This window comes from Bubalus kerabau, chromosome 1, assembly GCF_029407905.1.
Source record: "Bubalus kerabau isolate K-KA32 ecotype Philippines breed swamp buffalo chromosome 1, PCC_UOA_SB_1v2, whole genome shotgun sequence".
Lineage (NCBI taxonomy): Eukaryota > Metazoa > Chordata > Mammalia > Artiodactyla > Bovidae > Bubalus > Bubalus kerabau.
Genome location: NC_073624.1, coordinates 3,916,783 through 3,936,996, shown reverse-complemented (window position 1 = coordinate 3,936,996; position 20,214 = coordinate 3,916,783). Strand labels below are relative to the sequence as shown.

Genomic DNA, 20,214 nt, shown 5'->3' with positions numbered 1-20,214 from the left:
GGGGTTCCCAGTCTCCTAATAGTTCCCCCAAGCTAAAGCACGTCCACCAAAGCCAGCACTTGGTGTCTCGTCAGCAGCAGCAAGTCTGTGGTCACCGAGGGGCTGTCTTTCCAAGTGGACGTCTTCCCTCTCCCTTGCCCTCCCCACCCCCACCCCAGTCACTTTCCTGACTCCACACCTGCTCTTTGCTTTCTTTTGTTTTCCTTCATCCACTGCTTCTGTTCTGATGGTGAGATTAAACCACTTTTCACGCCACTCTTAACTCCTGTTTGTTTCCTAGCGGCAGAATGGTCCAAGAAAAGACCTTTTAAAATTGCAGGATTTCTTGGAGTTTCTGTTTCTCCAGCACAGTAAGAAGACAGTAGCCTTGTGTTTTTTCTGGTCTTGGCGTCTATCTAAATTTTCTTACGTATGATATTTACTGTAGGGTTATGGCACAAGCCATTTTCAAGTTAAAGTAGTTTTCTGAGAATTAAAAAATGATAAATAGGTGCTAAGTATTACCTGATGCTTTTTCTGTGATAGTGAAGATAATTATTGGTATGTTAATGAGGATAATTGCCTTGTAGATTTTCTTATCTATATTAAGATGGTGATGGATTTTTAGGGTATGTTTAATTAACCTAATATTTTTCCAGGAATTTGCGAGAGTTGTCTTGGGAAGGGGTATATGTTCATAAGTAAGTTCGTTATTTTCCTTTATTGGTCTGTCTGAATCCTGCTTTTAGAATCAGGCCATGGTAGCTTCATAAAATGAATTGAGGAAGTTTCGCTCCTTTTCCACTGTTTTTGAATAACTTATGTATATAATGGGCTTCCCTGGTGGCTCAGCAGTAAAGAACCTGCCTGACAAGCAGAAGATGTAGGTTCAATCACTGGGTCAAGAAGATTCCCTGAAGAAGGAATTGGCAACCCACTCCAGTATTCTTGCCTGGGAAATCCCATGGACAGAGGAGCCTGGTGGGCTATAATCGACGGGCTTGCAAAAGAGTTGGACACAAACTTAGCGACCAAATACCAATAACAGATGTACATAATAGATTTATCTGCTCCTTAAAAGCCTCATGGTACTTACTTGGGTAGCTGTTTGGGTCTTTGTTTCTATCAGTGAGTCTTGGTCATTTTCATATCTTTATTTAAATGTAACTGTTTAAAGTATTGACCTTTTCAAGCTTTTTATTCATGTCAGTTTTTCTCAAAGTACCTGTTTTATCTCAGTTTTCTGGGTTTTTTTTTTGTTTTTTTTTTTTTTTCATTAAATTCGTAATATTTAATTATTTATATTTTCTGTATCTATTTCTATCTCTTCATTCTGTTCTTTTTAAATAGATATCTCTCTTTTTCCACTCATCAGTCTTTCTGGGATTTTCCCATTCTGTTAATGTTTACAGTGAACCAGCTTTTGATTTGGGTTCATCTTTTCTGTGTGTTCTAGTCTCTAGTTCATGGACTTCTGCCTGTCAGTCCGGGGAGCAACAAAGATAAAGAGAGATAGCAGGCTTCTCTCCAAAAATAAAGCAAAACAGAAATCAAAAGAACAACATCTTTAAAATACTGAAAGCTTTCTTGAATCATATATCCAGCCAAAATATCCTTCAAAAATGGGGGAAAATAAAGACATTTCCAGACAGACAAAAGTTGAGCGGATTTGTTGTCAGTAGAACTGTGCTATAAAAAATGTTGATGGATGTTGTACCAGATGAAGGAAAATGTTTACCATGTGGGCAAGAATAAAATACTTTTATCTTCACTTTTTAATTTTTTAAAAATACAATTGGGTCTTTGAAGCAATCTTAATAGTAATGTATTTGGCGTTTTATAATGTATGTACAAATAAAATGTATGAGAGCTGTTGCCCAAATGTCAAGTGGAGTATACAGTTGTAAGATTCTTACACTGTGTCTGAAATAGTGTAATATTATTTGTAAATAGACTATTACAAGTTAAGATCCATATTCTAAACCTAGAACAACCACTTTAAAAAAAGGAAAGAGTTAGTTAATAAGCTAGTAGTGGAGGGGAAAAGATGGAATATTTAAAAACACTCAGCCTAAAGGAAGTCAGGATAAGAGAAAAAGGGGAATAAAGTACATTGGACTTCAGCAGTACGTGAACTGTGAACTTTCAGATGTTCAAGCTGGTTTTAGAAAAGGCAGAGGAAACAGAGATCAAATTGCCAACATCCGCTGGATCATCAAAAAAGCAAGAGAGTTTCAGAAAAACATCTATTTCTGCTTTATTGACTATGCCAAGGCCTTTGACTGTGTGGATCACAATAAACTGTGGAAAATTCTGCAAGAGATGGGAATACCAGACCACCTGACCTGCCTCTTGAGAAACCTATATGCAGGTCAGGAAGCAACAGTTAGAACTGGACATGGAACAACAGACTGGTTCCAAATAGGAAAAGGAGTACGTCAAGGCTGTATATTGTCACCCGGCTTATTTAACTTCTATGCAGAGTACATCATGAGAAACGCTGGGCTGGAAGAAGCACAAGCTGGAATCAAGATTGCCGGGAGAAATATCAATAACCTCAGATATGCAGATGACACCACCCTTATGGCAGAAAGTGAAGAGGAACTAAAAAGCCTCTTGATGAAGGTGAAAGAGGAGAGTGAACAAGTTGGCTTAAAACTCAACATTCAGAAAACTAAGATTATGGCATCTGATCCCATCACTTCATGGGAAATAGATGGGGAAACAGTGGAAACAATGTCAGACTTTATTTTTTTGAGCTCCAAAATCACTGCAGATGGTGACTGCAGCCATGAAATGAAAAGACGCTTCCTTCTTTGGAAGGAAGATTATGACCAACCTAGATAGCATATTGAAAAGCAGAGATATTACTTTGCCAACAAAGGTCCATCTAGTCAAGGCTGTGGTTTTTCCTGTGGTCATGTATGGATGTTGGAGTTGGCCTGTGAAGAAAGCTGAGCGGTGAAGAATTGGTGCTTTTGAACTGTGGTGTTGGAGAAGACTCTTGAGAGTCCCTTCGACTGCAAGGAGATCCAACCAGTCCATCTTTAAGGAGATCAGTCCTGGGTGTTCATTGGAAGAACTGATGCTGAAGCTGAAACTCCAGTACTTTGGCTACCTCATGGGAAGAGTTGACTCGTTGGAAAAGACCCTGATTCTGGGACGGATTGGGGGCAGGAGGAGAAGGGGACGACAGAGGATGAGATGGCTGCATGGCATCACTGACTCGATGGATATTAGTTTGAGTAAACTCTGGGAGTTGGTGATGGACAGGGAGGCCTGGTGTGCTATGATTCATAGGGTCGCAAAGAGTCGGACACGACAGAGCAACTGAACTGAGGATAAAAATAACACTGATGTCAGAATGATATACTCAAACACAACTATGTTGATAAGTACATTAAAAGTAAATGGCTTATGTTAAAATTAAAAGACAGTGTTAGATTGAATTTTTTTTTAAAGCGAGACTCAATCATATGATACCAAGAAATTACATTTTGAATGTAAAGATGAAGATAGGTTTAAAATGAAAGAATGAAAATGGCATACCATGCAAATACTTTTTGAGAAGGTGGAGTGGCTATATTAACATCAGACAAAATAGACTTGAGATGTACAGAGGAATATTTCATAATGATTAAAGGATCAACTTCTCAAATAGAAGACATAAAAGCATGAACATATATTGCTAAGAGGGAGAAGGCAATGGCACCCCACTCCAGTACTCTTGCCTGGAACCTCCCATGGTCGGAGGAGCCTGGTGGGCTGCAGTCCAGGCGGTCAGACACGACTGAGCGACTTCACTTTCACTTTTCACTTTGATGCACTGGAGAAGGAAATGGCAACCCACTCCAATATTCTTGCCTGGAGAATCCCAGGGACGGGGGAGCCTGGTGGGCTGCCGTCTATGGGGTCACACAGAGTTGGACAGGACGGAAGCGACTTAGCAGCAGCATATTGCTAAGAGAACTTTGGCAAATACATTAAGCAAAAACTGGCAGAACTGAAAGGAGAAATAGATCGGTAAGGTTTGTAAATTCTAGAGCAAGGAGAAACAAACTCAGGAGTAATATAAACACTTGAATACATTAACATGTGAATGGATAAATAAATGGTATATTCTTGATCAGAAATAAAAATAAAATGATACATGAGTAATACAAAAACTTGAGCACATAAATAAATGGTATATTCATAATCAGTAACAAAAATAAACTGATACATGTAAGAACACGGACAAATCTCAAAAACATTGAAAAAAACGTCTCTTCATATAGTCTTATTCCCGTGCTAGTGTGGAACAGACCAGATCTGCCTGTCGAGACAGGAGCAGAGAGGTTACTGAGGCGGTGGTTGCTCAGGGACTCCTGGGGTGAAGGAGACACCCTCCCTCCTGATTGGTCAGTGGTTACCAGGTGCAGTCACAGGCTCCTTCGTGTAAGTTGCATGTCTGCCAAGTCTGTTTGTGAAGTAAAGCAGCACGGGGGTGAAGGGGTGGAGGACAGGCTGTTGTATTTTAGGCATTGCTTTGAGGGCTTGCCGCAGATCTCGCTTTGTTTGCCTTTATGGGTGCTCTTGGTGTTGGTGGGGAGCAGGAGTCCACAACTCGCTGCATGTCAGAGTCACCCAAAGAGTTGGCTCAGGACACTGATGTCCAGGCTCTGCTCCCAGAGAGTCTGCTTGCCGTGTCCTGGGCTTGGGGCCACGGCACTGGTTGTTTCTGAAACCTCCCCCAGGTGATTCTAACGTGGAGTCAAGGCTGTGAAGCACTCGCCTGGACTTCTGCTCTGAGTGCTGGAGAAAGCTTGTCTGCGGAGTGCAGGTGCTGTGCGTTCTCGCTGCTTCTTGGGTAACACCTCTGATTGTTCCTCAGGCATTGGGAACAGGGCAGCAGCTCAGTCGTGAAATGCCCAGTCAGGAAGCTGCACAGGACACCATGGAAATAAGTGCAGCACAGAGAGATGAACAGCACTGTATTTTTATGAGACGTAGAATTGATTGTGTGAGGCAAGACCTAGTAGAGGACATGGATGGAAATTAGTAACCAGAGGTGTACCCAGTTTGTGAGGCAGTCAAGGAAAGTGCGGCGCTAACTCAGAGCGACCTACCTAATGTCGTGTGATTGTGGGGACAGATCTTCACGTTTTCAGGCTTTGCCTGTGCTTGGTGAGGGATGACTGCCCAGCCCTCTTCAAGTGTGGGTGAGGCGCTGTTTGTTTATTCATGTAATCCTCACTCTGACCCTCTTGTTAAACGCAAGAGACTCTAGAGTGAAGTTCAGAACCCTCCACAGGTTACACGGCCAGAGGGCTGAGCTGGAATTCTCCCGCAGGTCTGTCTGCCTCCAGCAGTAAGCCCCGCCCTCTGTCCTGGGGATGGCAACTGGTCTCGCCCATGGGCAGGTACACGCACATCTCACACAGATGGTTCATTGATGGTGAACCCAGCGTCTGCCTCCTTCCGCCTCTGGCTTCGCGCATTCTGCGTTGGCGGTCACCTCTGCTTCATCTGTCAATCGAAGCCCTGTCTGAGCGTTACCACACGCACGTTGGCCGTGTGCTGGCTTCGGCAGGAGGACTCTGCTTGCCTGTGCGTGTGTGCACGTATCCTGCAGCCCCGTGCCACGAACACACTTTGAGTCCTGCGCTGGCATTGTGCTCTTGTTTTTCTTCAGGTTGTTTTGACTTTGCTGTTAGCCATTCAGTGTGACAGCAGACAATGATGGAGCCTCTGTTTGTTTTTTTTTGTCAACCTAATACATTTTTCCCCAAAGAAGCACAGATGCTACCTGAGTTGGGCCCGCCCGCCTTGCAGGGCCTTCTCTGAGACAAGTGTTGGCCGCGGTGGAGAGAGCAGTTCGCAGGCAGTGAGCCGTCCTGCTGTCTGCACTTGATTTCCAGAGGCTAAACGTTTGCTTGTTTCAGCCAGACTTGCCGTCTTGTCGAGATGTGTTGCGTCGCGAAGCGTTGACTGAGCTTGGCTCCCTGATGGGAACTGTTACTACAACTTGTGACTCATCACGGGTCTAGAATCAGTTCCCAACACGTTGGCTAAAGAAACAACTTCCCTGTTTTATGAAGTGCGAACAGAAGAAAACGTGTTCATTTCCTAATTGTTTCCCCTGCCCCTGACGAGAGCGCTCACTCAGCAGCGGCAGGAGCCTGTGAGCATCAGCGTGGTGATGACACCCGCATCAGCGTCTCCTGGAGGCGTCCCGCCCAGGGTCCTTTCCTCAGTGCCCGCCACCTGTGCTCACGCTCCAGCGTGGCGTCATGCGTGCATCACGGCGTCACTACCGTCCTTTGTCTATAATAGGTTGCTTATGTTATAAACATTTAATGAATTTCTATAAAAAGTTATCTCGTATCATTTCATAACGGAACGTTATGAATGAGAAATATTTACCTAGGAATGCATTGCCCCGAGTTCAGGCATGGCTCTAGTGTAACCATGATTTCCAAGAACTCTTTAATTCACCCTTACAGTCTGCTTCGAAATGTCAGTTTTTAGCATGTGATTTTATTTCCCGTTCCGTCGGGGTTTCGCTTAGGCAGTGTCCGAGGGAGCCAGCTCCTGTGGCCTCCCCAGCTGCTTGTGTCGTCAGAGGCGCCTTTTCCACTGTGGCAGCTGAAGGATGGTGCCGTAATTTGCCTGAATCTTACTAGAAGCAAAGTTGAGCAGACTTTGACATCTCTGCAGTCCACTCGTGTTTCTTTCATCTGTGCCGTTTACGTTCATGTATTTCATCCAGTTTTCTGTTGGATTCTTGGTCTTTTCTCAACGTTTACAAAATCTGTACATGTTAAAATATTAACCCTTTTCCTGTGGTATCTTTCAAATAATTATTACAGCTTTGACTTGCCTTTTTAAAAAAATGTAGTTAAATTTTACAACTTGTCTCTGTTGCTTCTGGATTTAGAACCATAGAAACTGCTTCCAACTTAGAAAAAGAACTTACTTACTAGTAAACTGAGATTCATTTGAAGTTTATGCTGGTGAATAATATTGGGAAGAGATCCACTTTATATTTTTTTAAAAGTATATTAAAATGTAGTTGATTTGCAATGTTGTATTCAATTATATTTTTTTAAATATGTCTGCCTAGTTGCCCAGCTTTTTGGAGGAAGGATGAAAAGAAAAAGTGTCATTTTTTGTTTGCATGTCTCTTTTTAAACATTTCTGGACTGATAGAGGCATTTCGGGTAATTGCACTAACTGTATTTTACAGGAATGAGTCAGGAGATAGAAAAGGAGCCACAGACCCTTCTGTAGCCCCCACACCCCCAAGCCGTCCACGTATGTGAATTTGCCTTTTCTGTTCTTTGTAGGTGAATGAGCTGGATGGCATCCCCCTGATCCTCGACAGCTGTGGCCTCGACGACAGCAACCCCTGTATCCTTGACATGCCCCCCAGTGAGTTCACGCCCGGGGCCTCTGCCCAGCGCCTTCACGAGGGAGTTGGTTGGCTTTCTCATTGGCTTTGTCCCTAAGAACTGAGCCACTTGGTCAGAGTTGGGGCCGAGTCACACTCCTGCAGCCTGTGCAGCACAGTGAGCTCAGGTTCCCGGGGGGGCGTTCTCCTCCAGAATGCCTTAAGCCCCAGCTGAAAGCTCACCTGTGGGCCCTGTGTTCACTGCATGTCACTGGCGTCACCTTTCCAAACCACGTGTTCCACGGAATGACTGTGGAGAAGTGTATGTCTCTTCTGTAGAGGTTCGAAGTATCCAGACCTCTGGAAGAACCATTCTAGCAGTGGTTGCTTGGAGACCTCTGAGAGCTCAGAAATGGGGAGAAGCGCCCCAGTGGCCCAGGAGTCTGGTTTTTGCTGGGTGCTCTCCTGCAGCCCTCAGCTACTGACGTCAGAGGCTCTGGCTCTTGCCCCTTCTTGGCCTGACCACCCTTCTGGAGGGCACTGTGCAAGGAACTTGCCCACTCCCCACCTCTCCGTGCTAGGTCTTCCCTGTGGGAAACGGATCTAGTACAGTGATGAAGAGCCAGGCTGGAGGCTGGAGGCCTGTGTAGGTTTGAGAGAGAATCTGTTTCACTTCAAGACCTTCCAGTCCCTTGCCTGGCGGCTGCATGGCCTTGTGCTTATTGCTGGTGGGTGGGCGGGGAGTGGGGGGGTGGAGTTAATAAGGCCATCGCCAGGACTTTGAGATTGTGACCCTGTGGGAGGCCAAGGAGGAGGGGAATTTTGTGTTTAGAATGCTCACTATTGGTTTCTGTCAAGAAGAGAAAAGGAGCTGATGAAAATCATGTGTTGCAAAGTAAGTAGATTGAGAAATGCTTATTATTTGTGCTAAAGATACTGTCGTTTGTCTGATTAGCAATGGAAGAAAATTTCCTATTTTAAAGAGCATGATAGCTTGTAAGCTCAGTCAGAGAAAGACAAGTGAACAGCCTCTGAAGAGTTTTCTTCAAGGTAAAACAGTCGGTTCACTGCCTTGCATTATGATCGAGCACTACAGGCTGTGCTCCTTAGACGGGTTTGAAATTTTTTAGCCCCAAAAAGGGAAAGGAGAAAAGAAAGCTGTCACAGGAAAGCAATAAAAGCACATTCAGGTGTTACTGCAGGTGTTGCGTTTCCGGATGAAAAAGATGATTTATTGCAAACAAAAACATGCAATTTTACTTTTATATTCCCTGAATTGACCTTCTAGTGAAGAAAGGTTTTTATTACTAATCTTTGGCCTTTAGCAAAGACTGAAAAATTAAAAGCCCGTGGCACACAGCCCATGGCAGCTCTGCAGATGCGCTGCATGTGGTCCATGCTTACTGAGTCTTTTATGTTGGCGTCTCCGTGTCAAGAATTCATTCGTTGATCCTTTCAGGAAACATTGAGTCCTTACTATGTGTTTACATACGTTGCCTTCTTTAGTCTTGACAACACTGTGAAGCAGGTCCTATTATCATCATCTTCCCCATCTGTAGATGAGAAAATTAACTGAGAACCTTAGCGACTTGTCCTAAAGGTCAGACTCAGAGGTTAAGCTTGGCGTGTGCCTGATTCTCAGCCACTTTTCTAAACTGCCCCCTATGAGTCACTGGGACGGTCAGAACACATACAGAGAAAGCATAGTAAGATACTAATGTAGTGGAGAAATGACTCAGAATTATTCACTGAAAATTTTTATATGGACAGTCTATATGGATAACTGGTTTTTTAAATGGTTATTAATGAAGCATTGCAAGATTCAGGAATCTTTAAATTGTCAAGAAAAGGTGAAATGTTAAATGTTGAGTGTTATATGTATTTAGTAACTCTTTAGACTTTTGTTTTATAAAGGCCTACTAGATTTTAAAGACATGTAAGATATACTTAAGATACAAGATACATACCAAAATATGAGACCTAAGGGAGAGTGATCGGAGAAGGCAATGGCACCGCACTCCAGTACTCTTGCCTGGAAAATCCCATGGACAAAGGAGCCTAGTAGGCTCCAGTCCATGGGGTCGCTCAGAGTCAGACACGACTGAGCGACTTCCCTTTCACTTTTCACTTTCATGCACTGGAGAAGGAAATGGCACCCCACTCCAGTGTTCTTGCCTGGAGAATCCCAGGGACGGGGGAGCCTGGTGGGCTGCCGTCTGTGGGGTCGCACAGAGTCGGACACGACGGAAGCGACTTAGCAGCAGCAGCAGCAGCAAAGGAGAGTGATGGTCAGAAATGAAAAAGTGTTACAGCCTAGGAATTCAGATTTTTTAGGGCTTCAATTTTTAGATGTGAGCCATAAATTGAAGCCTGAGTCCCCAGTGTTCAGAGCAGACAGGCCGCATACAGATCACAGAGAGCGTCCACCCAGCGCTCCTCCCAGCTGTCCTCTGCTCCTGCTATCAGGGGGGTGCCCCAAGCGTTCTTTCATTACCCTCACCTTGCCCCTTTGCCTCTCCTTCCCTTTCCCACCCTCCTTTCTTAGGTTTTTTTCTCTCCTATATTTTTTTTACTCATCAAAAAAACTAAATCTGTTGGCTTTTTTAATGCCGAAGGTGTAGATGGGAGAGTGAAATCTCTGGCCCTCTCCAGCACTTTGCTGCTCACTCTCTTAGCTGTTGCTTCTGTCTAGCTAAGTAGTGTGCTTTGCTGCTCTTCCTTGATCTGTCAGATCCTGACGTTAGCTGTTCACTTTGTCCTGACACTGGGCCTTAGCTTCTGTTATGCCCCCTCTGCTCTCTCCTTCGTGCCCCCACTGTGGTTAAGATCCCATTTGCTCTATCGTCTGCATTTCTGATTGGGTTGAACATCTTCTGAAATGTTTGCCATTTGGATTGTGTGTGTCTGTGTAAAATGTGCTTGATCAAAACCTTTTGCCCATTTTTTCATTGGGTTGTCTTTTTATAATTTGTTTGCAATAGATTTTTTACATATTCTTGGTAGAAGTCCTTTGGCAGCTACACGTCTGGCTAATATTTCCTCTCCCCTATTCTATTACTTATCTTGTCATTCTCTTTCTAGTTTTTTTTATTAACAAAATTTCTTAACGTTTAGTCAAGTTTACCACTGTTTATTTATGATTAGTTTATTTGGGTGTGTATCCTGTTAAATATTTTCATACACTTAGGTCATAATGATAATCTGTATTATCTTCTGAATGCTTTGTATTTTTACCTTTTATATTTAGGTCTATAATTCACTTCAGAGAAGGCAATGGCACCCCACTCCAGTACTCTTGCCTGGAAAATCCCATGGATGGAGGAGCCTGGTGGGCTGCAGTCCATGGGGTCGCGAAGAGTCGGACACGACTGAGCGACTTCCCTTTCCCTTTTCACTTTCATGCATTGGAGAAGGAAATGGCAACCCACTCCAGTGTTCTTGCCTGGAGAATCCCAGGGACGGGGGAGCCTGGTGGGATTCCGTCTATGGGGTCACACAGAGTCGGACACGACTGAAGCGACTTAGCATAATTCACTTGGAACTGATTTTTGTGCATGGTGTGAGGGAGGGTCTGTTGCTGTGTTTCTCCATCGGAGCCCAGGACTGTCGCGGCCCGGTTATTGAGCAGCACGTGCGCTGGCCCCTGTAGCGCGGCGCCGTCACGCATGTGGCGCGGGCTCTCCGCCTTCTCCGCTCTCCTGTGTCTGCAGCAGCACTGCAGTCTCAGGTGCCGTCACTTTCTGCAGTCTCAGAACACTGTCGAGCGGCTGCCCGAGTCCTTGACTGAGTTGATGGAGTCCTTCCAACGTGTTTATTTTTTTAGAGCGTTACGGCTATGTTTGGTCATTTGTGTTTGCCCATAAAAATTTTAAAACCAGCTAGTCAGAGTCTACACATTTGTGCTTGTGTGTTTATGTGCACACACGTTTACACACATGTACATGCTTAAAACCGTCACAAAGAAAACAATTTAAAATCTCTACTCATTGAAATTGCATTGGCAAGAATCAGTGTCATGAGAATCGACATCTAAACACTACTGTCTTCTAACCCATCCATGATCATGGCATATCTGCTCATTTATTTAAGATTATCATGGGGTTTTTTGACCCATGCATTATTTAGAAATGATTGCTTAAATTCTGAACAAATAGGAATTATTTGGGGGGGGATTCATTTCTAACATAAATATATTATGATCACAGAGCACGTGCTTGATGCTGTTTGTCCTAAAAAACGTGTTGAGACTTGCCGTGTGGCCCGCTGTACGGTCAGTCTCTGCAGCGCTTCTGTGTCTGCTTGAACAGTCACACCTGTTTTCTAGTAGTGGACTACAGTATTTTCAGGTCAAGTTTGTAAACTTTTTACATTTTTAGTGATGCTTTTGTCTATTTTGGTTTATCAATTACAGAGAGAGAGGTTTTAAAAATCAGCCTATGACTGTAGATTTCTCTAAATTTCTCCTCTTAGTTATATAGCATTTTTCTTCATATATTTGAGACAGTATTATTACAGTATTTATCAGGTCTTGGAAAGTGTCCCCGTTGTCCTTGTAAAGTGACCTTCTGTATCTCTAAAAATGCTTTTTGCCTAACATGAATATAGCTACTTTACTTCACTTTTGATTGATATTTACATGGTAAGACCATTACAGAACTTTTATTTTCAGTCTTTTTATATCAGAGGTGTTTGTTGTAAAGAGCATAGTTGACTTGTTCTTAGTCTAGTTTCTTTGTCTTTTAGCTATTGCGTTTAGCCCATTCATACTTCATGTAGTTGCTTATCTGTTTATATTTAAGCTAGTCTGATCTGCTTTCTATTTTAGTTTTCTCTTGCTTCTTTTGAATTGTTTTATATAATTAAGCATTTATCTTTTTCTAGTTTAAAATTTTTAATTTTTTTTTCTATTTTGTTAATAGTTCCCTGGGAAATTATACCATGCATCCCTGACTAAGGAAAATATAATGTTTTTCAGATCTTTTCCCTTTTTCCAGGTAGTATAGGACCAGTCCGCATCCCCCAGCTTATATGCTGTTGCCGTGTATCTCCGTTCTGCTTTACAGCCTATGAAATGTACGGTCAGAGCTCCGTAAGGTCAGTTTCCATTTAGATGCTCCACGCACTTACTCCTCTCCTGCTTTCCACCCCTACTTACAGCTCTGTCTGTCTACCTGGGCTCATTTTCCTTCTGCCTGAAGTCTTTCTTTTAGAATTTCCTTTAAAATGGGTTCATGGGTGAGGGACTGTTTGGCTTGTTAGAAAATGTGTGCCAGACTCCAGCATTTGGGATAGCTACAGGATCTCAGTGTTCTAATGCAGCGGTCCCCAACCTTCTTGGCACCAGGGACTGGTTTCTTGGCAGGCAGTTTTTTCCACAGGCTGGGGAGGAGGGTAGGGTGGAGATGGTTCAGGCCATCACGCGAGTGATGGTGGGGTTCAGGTGGTAACACCTTTGGCTCTACCTGCCTCCCTCCATCTCTCATAAGTTCAGTTCAGTCGCTCAGTCGTATCCGACTCTTTTCGACCCCATGGACTGCAGCACGCCAGGCTTCCCTGTCCTTTACCATCTCCTGGAGCTTGCTCAAACTCATGTCCATCAAGTTGGTGATGCCATCCAACCACCTCATCTTCTGTTGTCCCCTTCTCCTCCGGCCTTCAGTCTTGCCCAGAATCAGGGTCTTTTCTTTTCCATCTCTCATAAACTTGGCCCTATTTACAGAACCTCCAAGCCTGTCCTCCATACTTAGACTATGTCCATAGGTTCCAGCATGTCCTGACAGGTCCTGTGTGTTCTGGCCCCACCTGCCTCTTCATTTAGATCCAGACTGGTTCCCCTCTTTTAGCATTCCCCAGACATGCCTCCTTTTTTGTTCCTCGAATCTGTGATTTCTCACCTCAGGGAAGTCGTTATCTTCCTCCCTTGGCTGAACTCTCTCCCCTGGCTCAGCCTCCTCTTCTCTTCCTCAGGGAAGCCTTCCCAGAGCCTCATCAGCCCCTCCTGGGACCTGTTCTGTTCCTTCAGCTTGTCTCAGTCTGTAACTGAGGATTTGTGCATTTTCATCTTAATTGCCCTCTAGATCAAGGTCCATAAGGGCATGGACCTTCCCCCCCCCCCCCGTTTTTTATCTCAATGTAATATGCCACTGATAGGCACATACTAAATGTCCAATAGATATTTTTAGATGGGTACATAACTGAGTAAGGCGGTGAACAAATGAATGAAAACCAGCAGCTTGATGAAGTATGTGTGTGTGTGTGCTTATTGGACAGGTAGGGAGGATGGCTCTAAGCAGGGGAGAAGTTTCTCCCATGGATTTGATGATTGTTTTGTGAATTGAATAAACTTGGTTTGGCAGCAGTATTATTTCAGCTTTCTTTGGTGGTTCAGCTCCTTCTAATAACTCACACCAGTCAAGCTTTCTTGAATACTGAACTTTAATTTCAGTATTTTGTGTTAAAGAAAGCAATATATATTGCGTATGCGTAGACTAGGAATCAGAGCTGAGAGTAAAGGTCAGTGAATAAAAACAGCTCCGTTCTCTGATTGCTCTGGATCGGCGGGCTGTGTTGTGTGCTCACGCATCGTCCATGGGTTGGGGCTGAGGGCTCATGTTACCATAGGGTAGGCATCCTCGGCATCCTCGTTCACTGTGGGAATTCAGCGGTTCTGACCCCCTGGAAGACTTCCTCTTTCTCCGCCACCCATGGGGATTAGGAATTTCTAGGTGGCATATCCAAGCAAACTGGGCTGTCCGCTCCCCCAGGCTGGGAACGGGACTGGAAGGCTGGCTGCCCCGTTTCTTGGAGGTGTCTTCTAGTGACGGACTGGGGTTTCTAGTTCCAGGGAAAAGACAACATCCCAAGGGGTTGCTCACCCCGAAGGAAGGCCCTCGGCGGCTGTGTTGCATCAGGACACAGCCCAGCTGTTCGTCCGCCGCTCCCTTGCGGGGACCCGCAGTAATGACACAGTAGCAGATGCCATCGGAAAATTCCAGCCCGCCACCACAGAGTCAATTTCTTATTTGTCAGTTTATTGTGGCAAGTGGGATTTTTTGTTGTTGTTGTATCCAAATAGAAACAGCTGAACTTTATTTGAAATGTTTTTCTTTGATTCTTTTTTTGATCTGTGTTTTGATCAGTTGTCCTTGATGTGGGTTTTTTATATATATGTATTGTTTTTATTGGAGGAGGAGGGGACAAGGATAGGATGAGCGTCTAAACTGGATTGGGGTTTTTTTCTGTTCTTTTCTCTTTTTTCCTTCCTTCCTTTCTCTTTTTTTCTTTCTTTTTTTATTGAAAAGCCTCATTTGTAAGTGTTACGTGTGCCCAGAAATGTAACTTTATAGGAAAAATAACCAGAGTTTCCCCGGTCATCTCCTGTCGAGGAGGGATGGATAGCATAGTGACACGGGCATCAGCTCTGGGGGCTACACAGACACGGGTTCTGCCACTTCTCAGCCTCTAAACACGTCGCTTCCCCTGTGTTACGAGTCTTAGCGTATTTATCTAAAATGGGACGGATTATGGTGAGAGTAGAGTGTGCTGTGTGCCAAGTGCCCGGCCTGTAGTTTCTCAGCAAGCAGGTGTGTCATACAGATGTCCTGTTACAGCTGCTACTGCCCAGGAGAAAGGTGAATTTCCATCTGTGAGCACATTGTGAGTCAGTGGTAAAACCTAAACAATAGTAATAATATTGCAAAACAGAAAAGAGAGTCCTGAAGCGTACTCTCACATACACAACAAAGGCCCCCTGTACTTGAGGAGTAAAGGGTGGTCTTTTTACATAAATGATCCTAGGCCCATTTAATATCTGTTACGGGGAAGAAAACCCTGCCACCGTGTCTCACCCTGTTCACCCACACTAATTGAAGATAACTCATAAACCTTCATGTGGACGGTAAAACACAAGAGCTTCTAGAAGGACTCATAAGAAAGTATGGTTCTTGTCTTGAAACAGGCAAAGGTTTCTTAAACAAGACATCAAAATTTTAACTGGGAAAGCATTAACTTTGAAAAAGTATTTGCATCGTAAGCGTGTATCTGACAAAGGACTCATACCCATACTGATTTAAGGACTGCTGTGAAACAACAAAAGATAATTCAGATTCTGAGAATGAACAAAAGACCCATGGCATCTCACAGAAGAGGAAACCCAGATGGCCGGTAATTGTACAGAAAGAACTTAGCATCCTCATCAGGGAAATGCATGTTTACCCCACAGTCAGGAACCCACCAGAAGGGCTGATGAGAAGATGACAGGACCGATGGATGGCAAAGGTGTGGGGCAGCCTGAACTGTGATGAATTGATTTGGGAGGTGTCAATTAGGAAAATCTCTTTGGAAAACTTGGGCAGTGTCTGCTAACTCAGGCCCGCCCTGTGAGCCAGCAGTTGCACCCCTAGATGCCCCCCCGGGAGAAGTACATTCATGTGTCTGTCAGAAGACGTGTGCAGGAGCGTTCCTAGTCACAGTGTTTATAATAGCCCCAAAGTGGAACCATCCCACATAGCAGTCGTAGAAGAGTGTGGACGATCATTCCCCAGAGCGCTATACAGCAGTAACGAATGAGCTGCCCTGTGTAACATGGGTGAGTCTCACTAACGTAGCATAGAACTGAAGAAGCTAGATTCAGAGAGTGTGCGCTCTATGACTCTATGTACAGGAAGTTAACAGCAGGCAGAACTAATCTGTGACAGTAGCAGTCAGGATGGTGGGTACCTTGATGGGTAGGAGGGTGGGCATAGGTAGGCAGTGGCACCCAGGGGCCTCCCAGGTGCTGGGCGTATTCTCCATCTCAGCCTGGGTTGGGCTCATGTGACATACGCCCATGAGGAAACGTCAGGATGTACACGAGGAGGTGTGCGTTGTTGCTTCTCACACTGATGTTTTAAAAATCATTGAGTAGTTTCTAGGTGCCCAACCCTGTGCTGTATATATACACCCTTTAAGCTACATTACCTGGCACAGGTGGTTTCTTTCCTTCTGTTTTTAACAGGCCTCTCTGTTAAGCACTGTCATTTCACAGATGAGAAGAGAGGCGCTCACGGAATTGGTTCCCTGAGCGCAGCCGGCTCTGCCAGCTCCTGGGCGGCGGGGCCACGGGGCCAGCCAGTGCTGTCTGTGCCCTGCTCCTTGTTCAGGCGCCTAGACTTCTGTGCGGGCGCCTCTCTGCCGGCCCAGCCCTTCCTCCTCTTAGACTTGAGCACGCGTGTCCTCCTCCTGGAGTTCTCCCGTGGCCCCCAGCGGAGCCCGAGCGCCTCGGCTCTCTGCGTCAGTTGGGCTCCTCTGCCCCTCCATGAGTGCAGCACATGCAGACCCCTGGATGCGCAACCTTGCCCTCCAGAAAAGCCTGTCCCGGGCAGGACCTGTGCCACACTGCACACCCCACGCCAGACCCCACAGACCCCAGGGGTGTCACCGCAGTGTGTCCCAGAGCATACTTCTGTCTGGAGCATCTTAAATACCTATTATATCAGAGAAGTCTTCTAAGTAATACATATACGTGTCGGACCTGTGGTAAGAAGGTGTCTGCTGCAGGACTCCCTGGAATCTGTGCAGTTCTCATGTGCATTTTGGAAATTCTGGGCCACAGTGCCACATCTTGGGGAATGCAGGGATTTTAGTGGAAACTTGAGAACGTGCTCCATCCCGTCCTCTTCATGAGCAGTCTAGCTTGTGCCTGGGCCTGCCGCGCCGCCGCCAGAGGGAGGCGTTCGGGGAAACACCTCAAACATTTTGGGCTGGCACAGCGGACTGAGCTTGCTGTTGTTTATAAAGGCATCAGCAAGTCCCCACACCAGGGAAGTGCTTGTGCTGTGTTCACTGCGTGCCTGCTGCTCGTGTCTTACTCTGCCCACCCTGACGCTCACGTGGCCGGGACGTCGTCCTGCTGAAATAGGTCTTGCATCCTCCAGAGGGAAACGATGCCTGCTGTTGGTTTTTGTGTCCCCAGCATCAAGCCCCTCGTGGCTGTTCAGTGATCTTGCATTCATTTGTTGAGCTGACATTAATTAAAGCTAGAAAACCTTTTACTGCCGTTTGGCTTTAAAAAGGTAAACTTTGGGTTTGGCTTCCCAGTTACATGATGTGGGTTTTTTAAAGCCTCTCACTGATGGTCTTACCCATTGCCTAGTGTGGCTGAAGGTTTTGAACCAAGTCTCTGTCCTTGTCCAGAGCAAACAAGCGTGGACACGACTTGGTGGGCGCACGGAGGCCTCCCTGGTCCCTGTGCGCAGTGAGTGGGTGTGGGGCCAAGGGTGGGCGGCAGCCTGCCACCACACTGCACCCCGCGCCCCTCAGGCTCCACAGTTGCATGGCAGACCCATTCAGAGTGAGAGGGGGCAGGAGCCCTACCCCTTTGATGTAGCTTCTACAGTATCCTAGCAACTGTTTGATGTAGCTTCTACGGTATCCTAGCAACTGGTTCCCCAGCACTCGAAGCTGAAAGTTGGAGGAGTGGGATGTCCTGTCGTGAAAGAGACGCTCACAAAAGTGGACTCTTTCCTTGTTCAGGTGTGTTGGCAAATGGTCCGGCTGTTTTAAAATGAGACTGAAATGCTTCAGGTTATACTCCTTCAGATTGTGTCTACTTGGCTTTTGGTTGTACGCTTCTTGTTTTCTTACGTCGCGAAGATCACAGCGGCTCAAAATGAGAACTGTCATCACCACCCTGAAACGTCTGCATGTGGAGGCTGTGAGCGGCACGTGTCTCCTGTGCACACAGAGGCCAGAGTGTGTGGTCTGCCCTTTGCCCTCGGGCCTGCACACACGCCTGGCCGCCATGGGCCTTGCTCAGCCTGCCTCACTCAGCCATCTCCTCTCCTCTCAGAGGTCAGAGTGCATCAGTCCTGCTCTGGCCTGTTCACTTGCACAAAAAGCAAGACTGCAGGAGGTTTACTGTCACGTCTCTTAGAAAACGGGAGGAGAGGCGCTTGGCACGAGCCATGTGGCCTGCAAGCGACCACGTGCCCCTTGTTCCTACTCCACCTGGGTTGGTGAGAAAGTGGAAGCTGCCGCTTTCGAGTTCTATCAGTCACTTGACCCACCTGGCTTGGAGATGACAGTGTTCTCTTAATTTGGCTTCTCTTGGTTACTGTTAGCATTTTAAGTGCCACCATGTACAGTTCATTCCAAACCAGAAACAAAACTTGATGCGAACATTTATTGCCATTCGCTTTTGTCCTTAAGGATCTGCTCCTTTGGCTGGTTGATTTAACGAACACCATTTAAAGTTTAAATCTTATTTTCACTAGGGGGCATCTCCCTAGATGGTCCCCGCTCTGCCACACTCAGCGTCAGGCAGCCCTTCCCGACTCTCCTTCGGCACCTTGGCTCCTTTGCTGTCTGTCTTCCTGGGGTCTCCTTCCATCTACCTGGCCATTCTCCCAAGTAGAGTTAAACCTTACTTATTTGAGAGAAGTCTGCCAGAATCCCAGTTGAAATGAGGCCGCTTTTTATTGTTTCGTTTATCCTGTCATTTCACGTTGTAGCTGTTAGGCCAGTTAGTAGTGTGTTTATTTCTCTCCACTGAACATTCTAGGAAGTTCAGGAGGACTGAGGCGTCAGGCCTTCACCTCATGGGCACTTAGCTGAAGCTGAGTTTACAGGTGAGCATACACGTGCCCACCTCTCTGCTTTGCTTCCCTGCGTGGTGATCGCCTTGACTCTCTGTCCCTTAGTTGGAGATTGGCACAGGGAGAATGAAGAGGGAGAATGAAGACCTGAGAAATGGTGTTGTGTTTAATGAAATCCTCTTGTGGCCTCTAATGCTGGTTGAGAAACAGTGACTCGTGAGAGGCCGTGAACGGGCGACCCTTCCTTGGGTGGAGTGGTGGCAGCTGGAGAACTAACCGCTGTTGATAACTGAGCAGACGGGGTTTCATCGACCTGCATGATCTGGCTTTTTCTAGGCACCCAGGCGGCTCTGTCCATGGGGTTCTCCAGGCACGAATACTGCAGTGGGTTGCCGTGTCCTTCTTCAGGGGATCTTCCCCACCCAGGGGTGGAAGCTGCGTCTGCTTTCTCTTGACAGGCGGGCTCCTCACTGCCGTGCCTCCTGGGAAACCAGCTCGCCCGGGCATGGAGCTCAGGCGGGCAGCGCTGGAGTCTGAGCCCAGGTCCTTCCTCGTCCACTCTCACTCCTGCTGTTACGGATGCTGGTTGGTCCCCATTCCCATGCCATCTTCCCTCCAAGCCACCCTCCACGGCTGCCAAAGAGAGCTGCCTGATTTTTCTGCTTCAGCTCTTTCAGTGGATTCTCATCGTATAAAATGCAGACTCCTTCCTACAGCCTGAAACTCCTCTGGCCTCTGGCCTCGACCCCTGCCCTCTACCAACATCCTGCCTCCAGCGCCAGCCTTGCCCGGCTCATGTCTCCCGTCTTGAGGTCGCACACGGCCGCTGCCACTGCTGTCTCTCAGCGCACCAGGTGACCAGCTTCTCTTTATGCCGAGTTCTCAGCTCAGTCCCCTCCTCAGAGAAGCCATCTCCCACCTCCCTCATCCGTGTTTTGTCCTCCTGTGGTCATGCTTGACCACATCAGCCTGCAGGTCTGTCTCTCTGAGGCAGATGCCCGCCTCCTGTCTAGAACGCCAGTGCTACAGGGGCAGGGACCTGCATGTCCCGTTAGTCACTGGGTCCCCAGCGCCGAGCACAGGGCCTTCATGTTTGCCAGACGAGCACCCAGATGACAGTTAAGTCCTGAGAGTCGGTATGTGTGTTAACAGTGGAAGCCTGCCTTTGTATCTAAATCGCTTGCTCTCATTTCACTGTAAGTGTCAAGAAGCGTGTTGTTCACAGAGGAGAAGGAAAACATGTTGAAGTATTAGACTTCTGAAATTGAGTGAGGTTCCCCCCAACGTGGG

General features: G+C 46.2%; 1 protein-coding gene across 2 annotated transcripts in view; it reads left to right on the top strand.

Moving 5' to 3' along the window:
- Positions 1–20,214, top strand: part of ATXN10 (ataxin 10) — a 142,526-nt gene that overhangs the window by 110,406 nt on the left and 11,906 nt on the right. The window contains exons 10-11 of one of the 2 annotated variants that reach the window (XM_055562857.1): positions 7,308–7,392; positions 14,190–14,338. In XM_055562857.1, the coding sequence (XP_055418832.1) occupies positions 7,308–7,392; positions 14,190–14,323 (219 nt within the window). In that variant the 3' untranslated portion in view covers positions 14,324–14,338. Of the gene's footprint in view, positions 1–7,307; positions 7,393–14,189; positions 14,339–20,214 lie in introns of those variants that run through there. The other variant, XM_055562833.1, reaches the window with a different exon arrangement.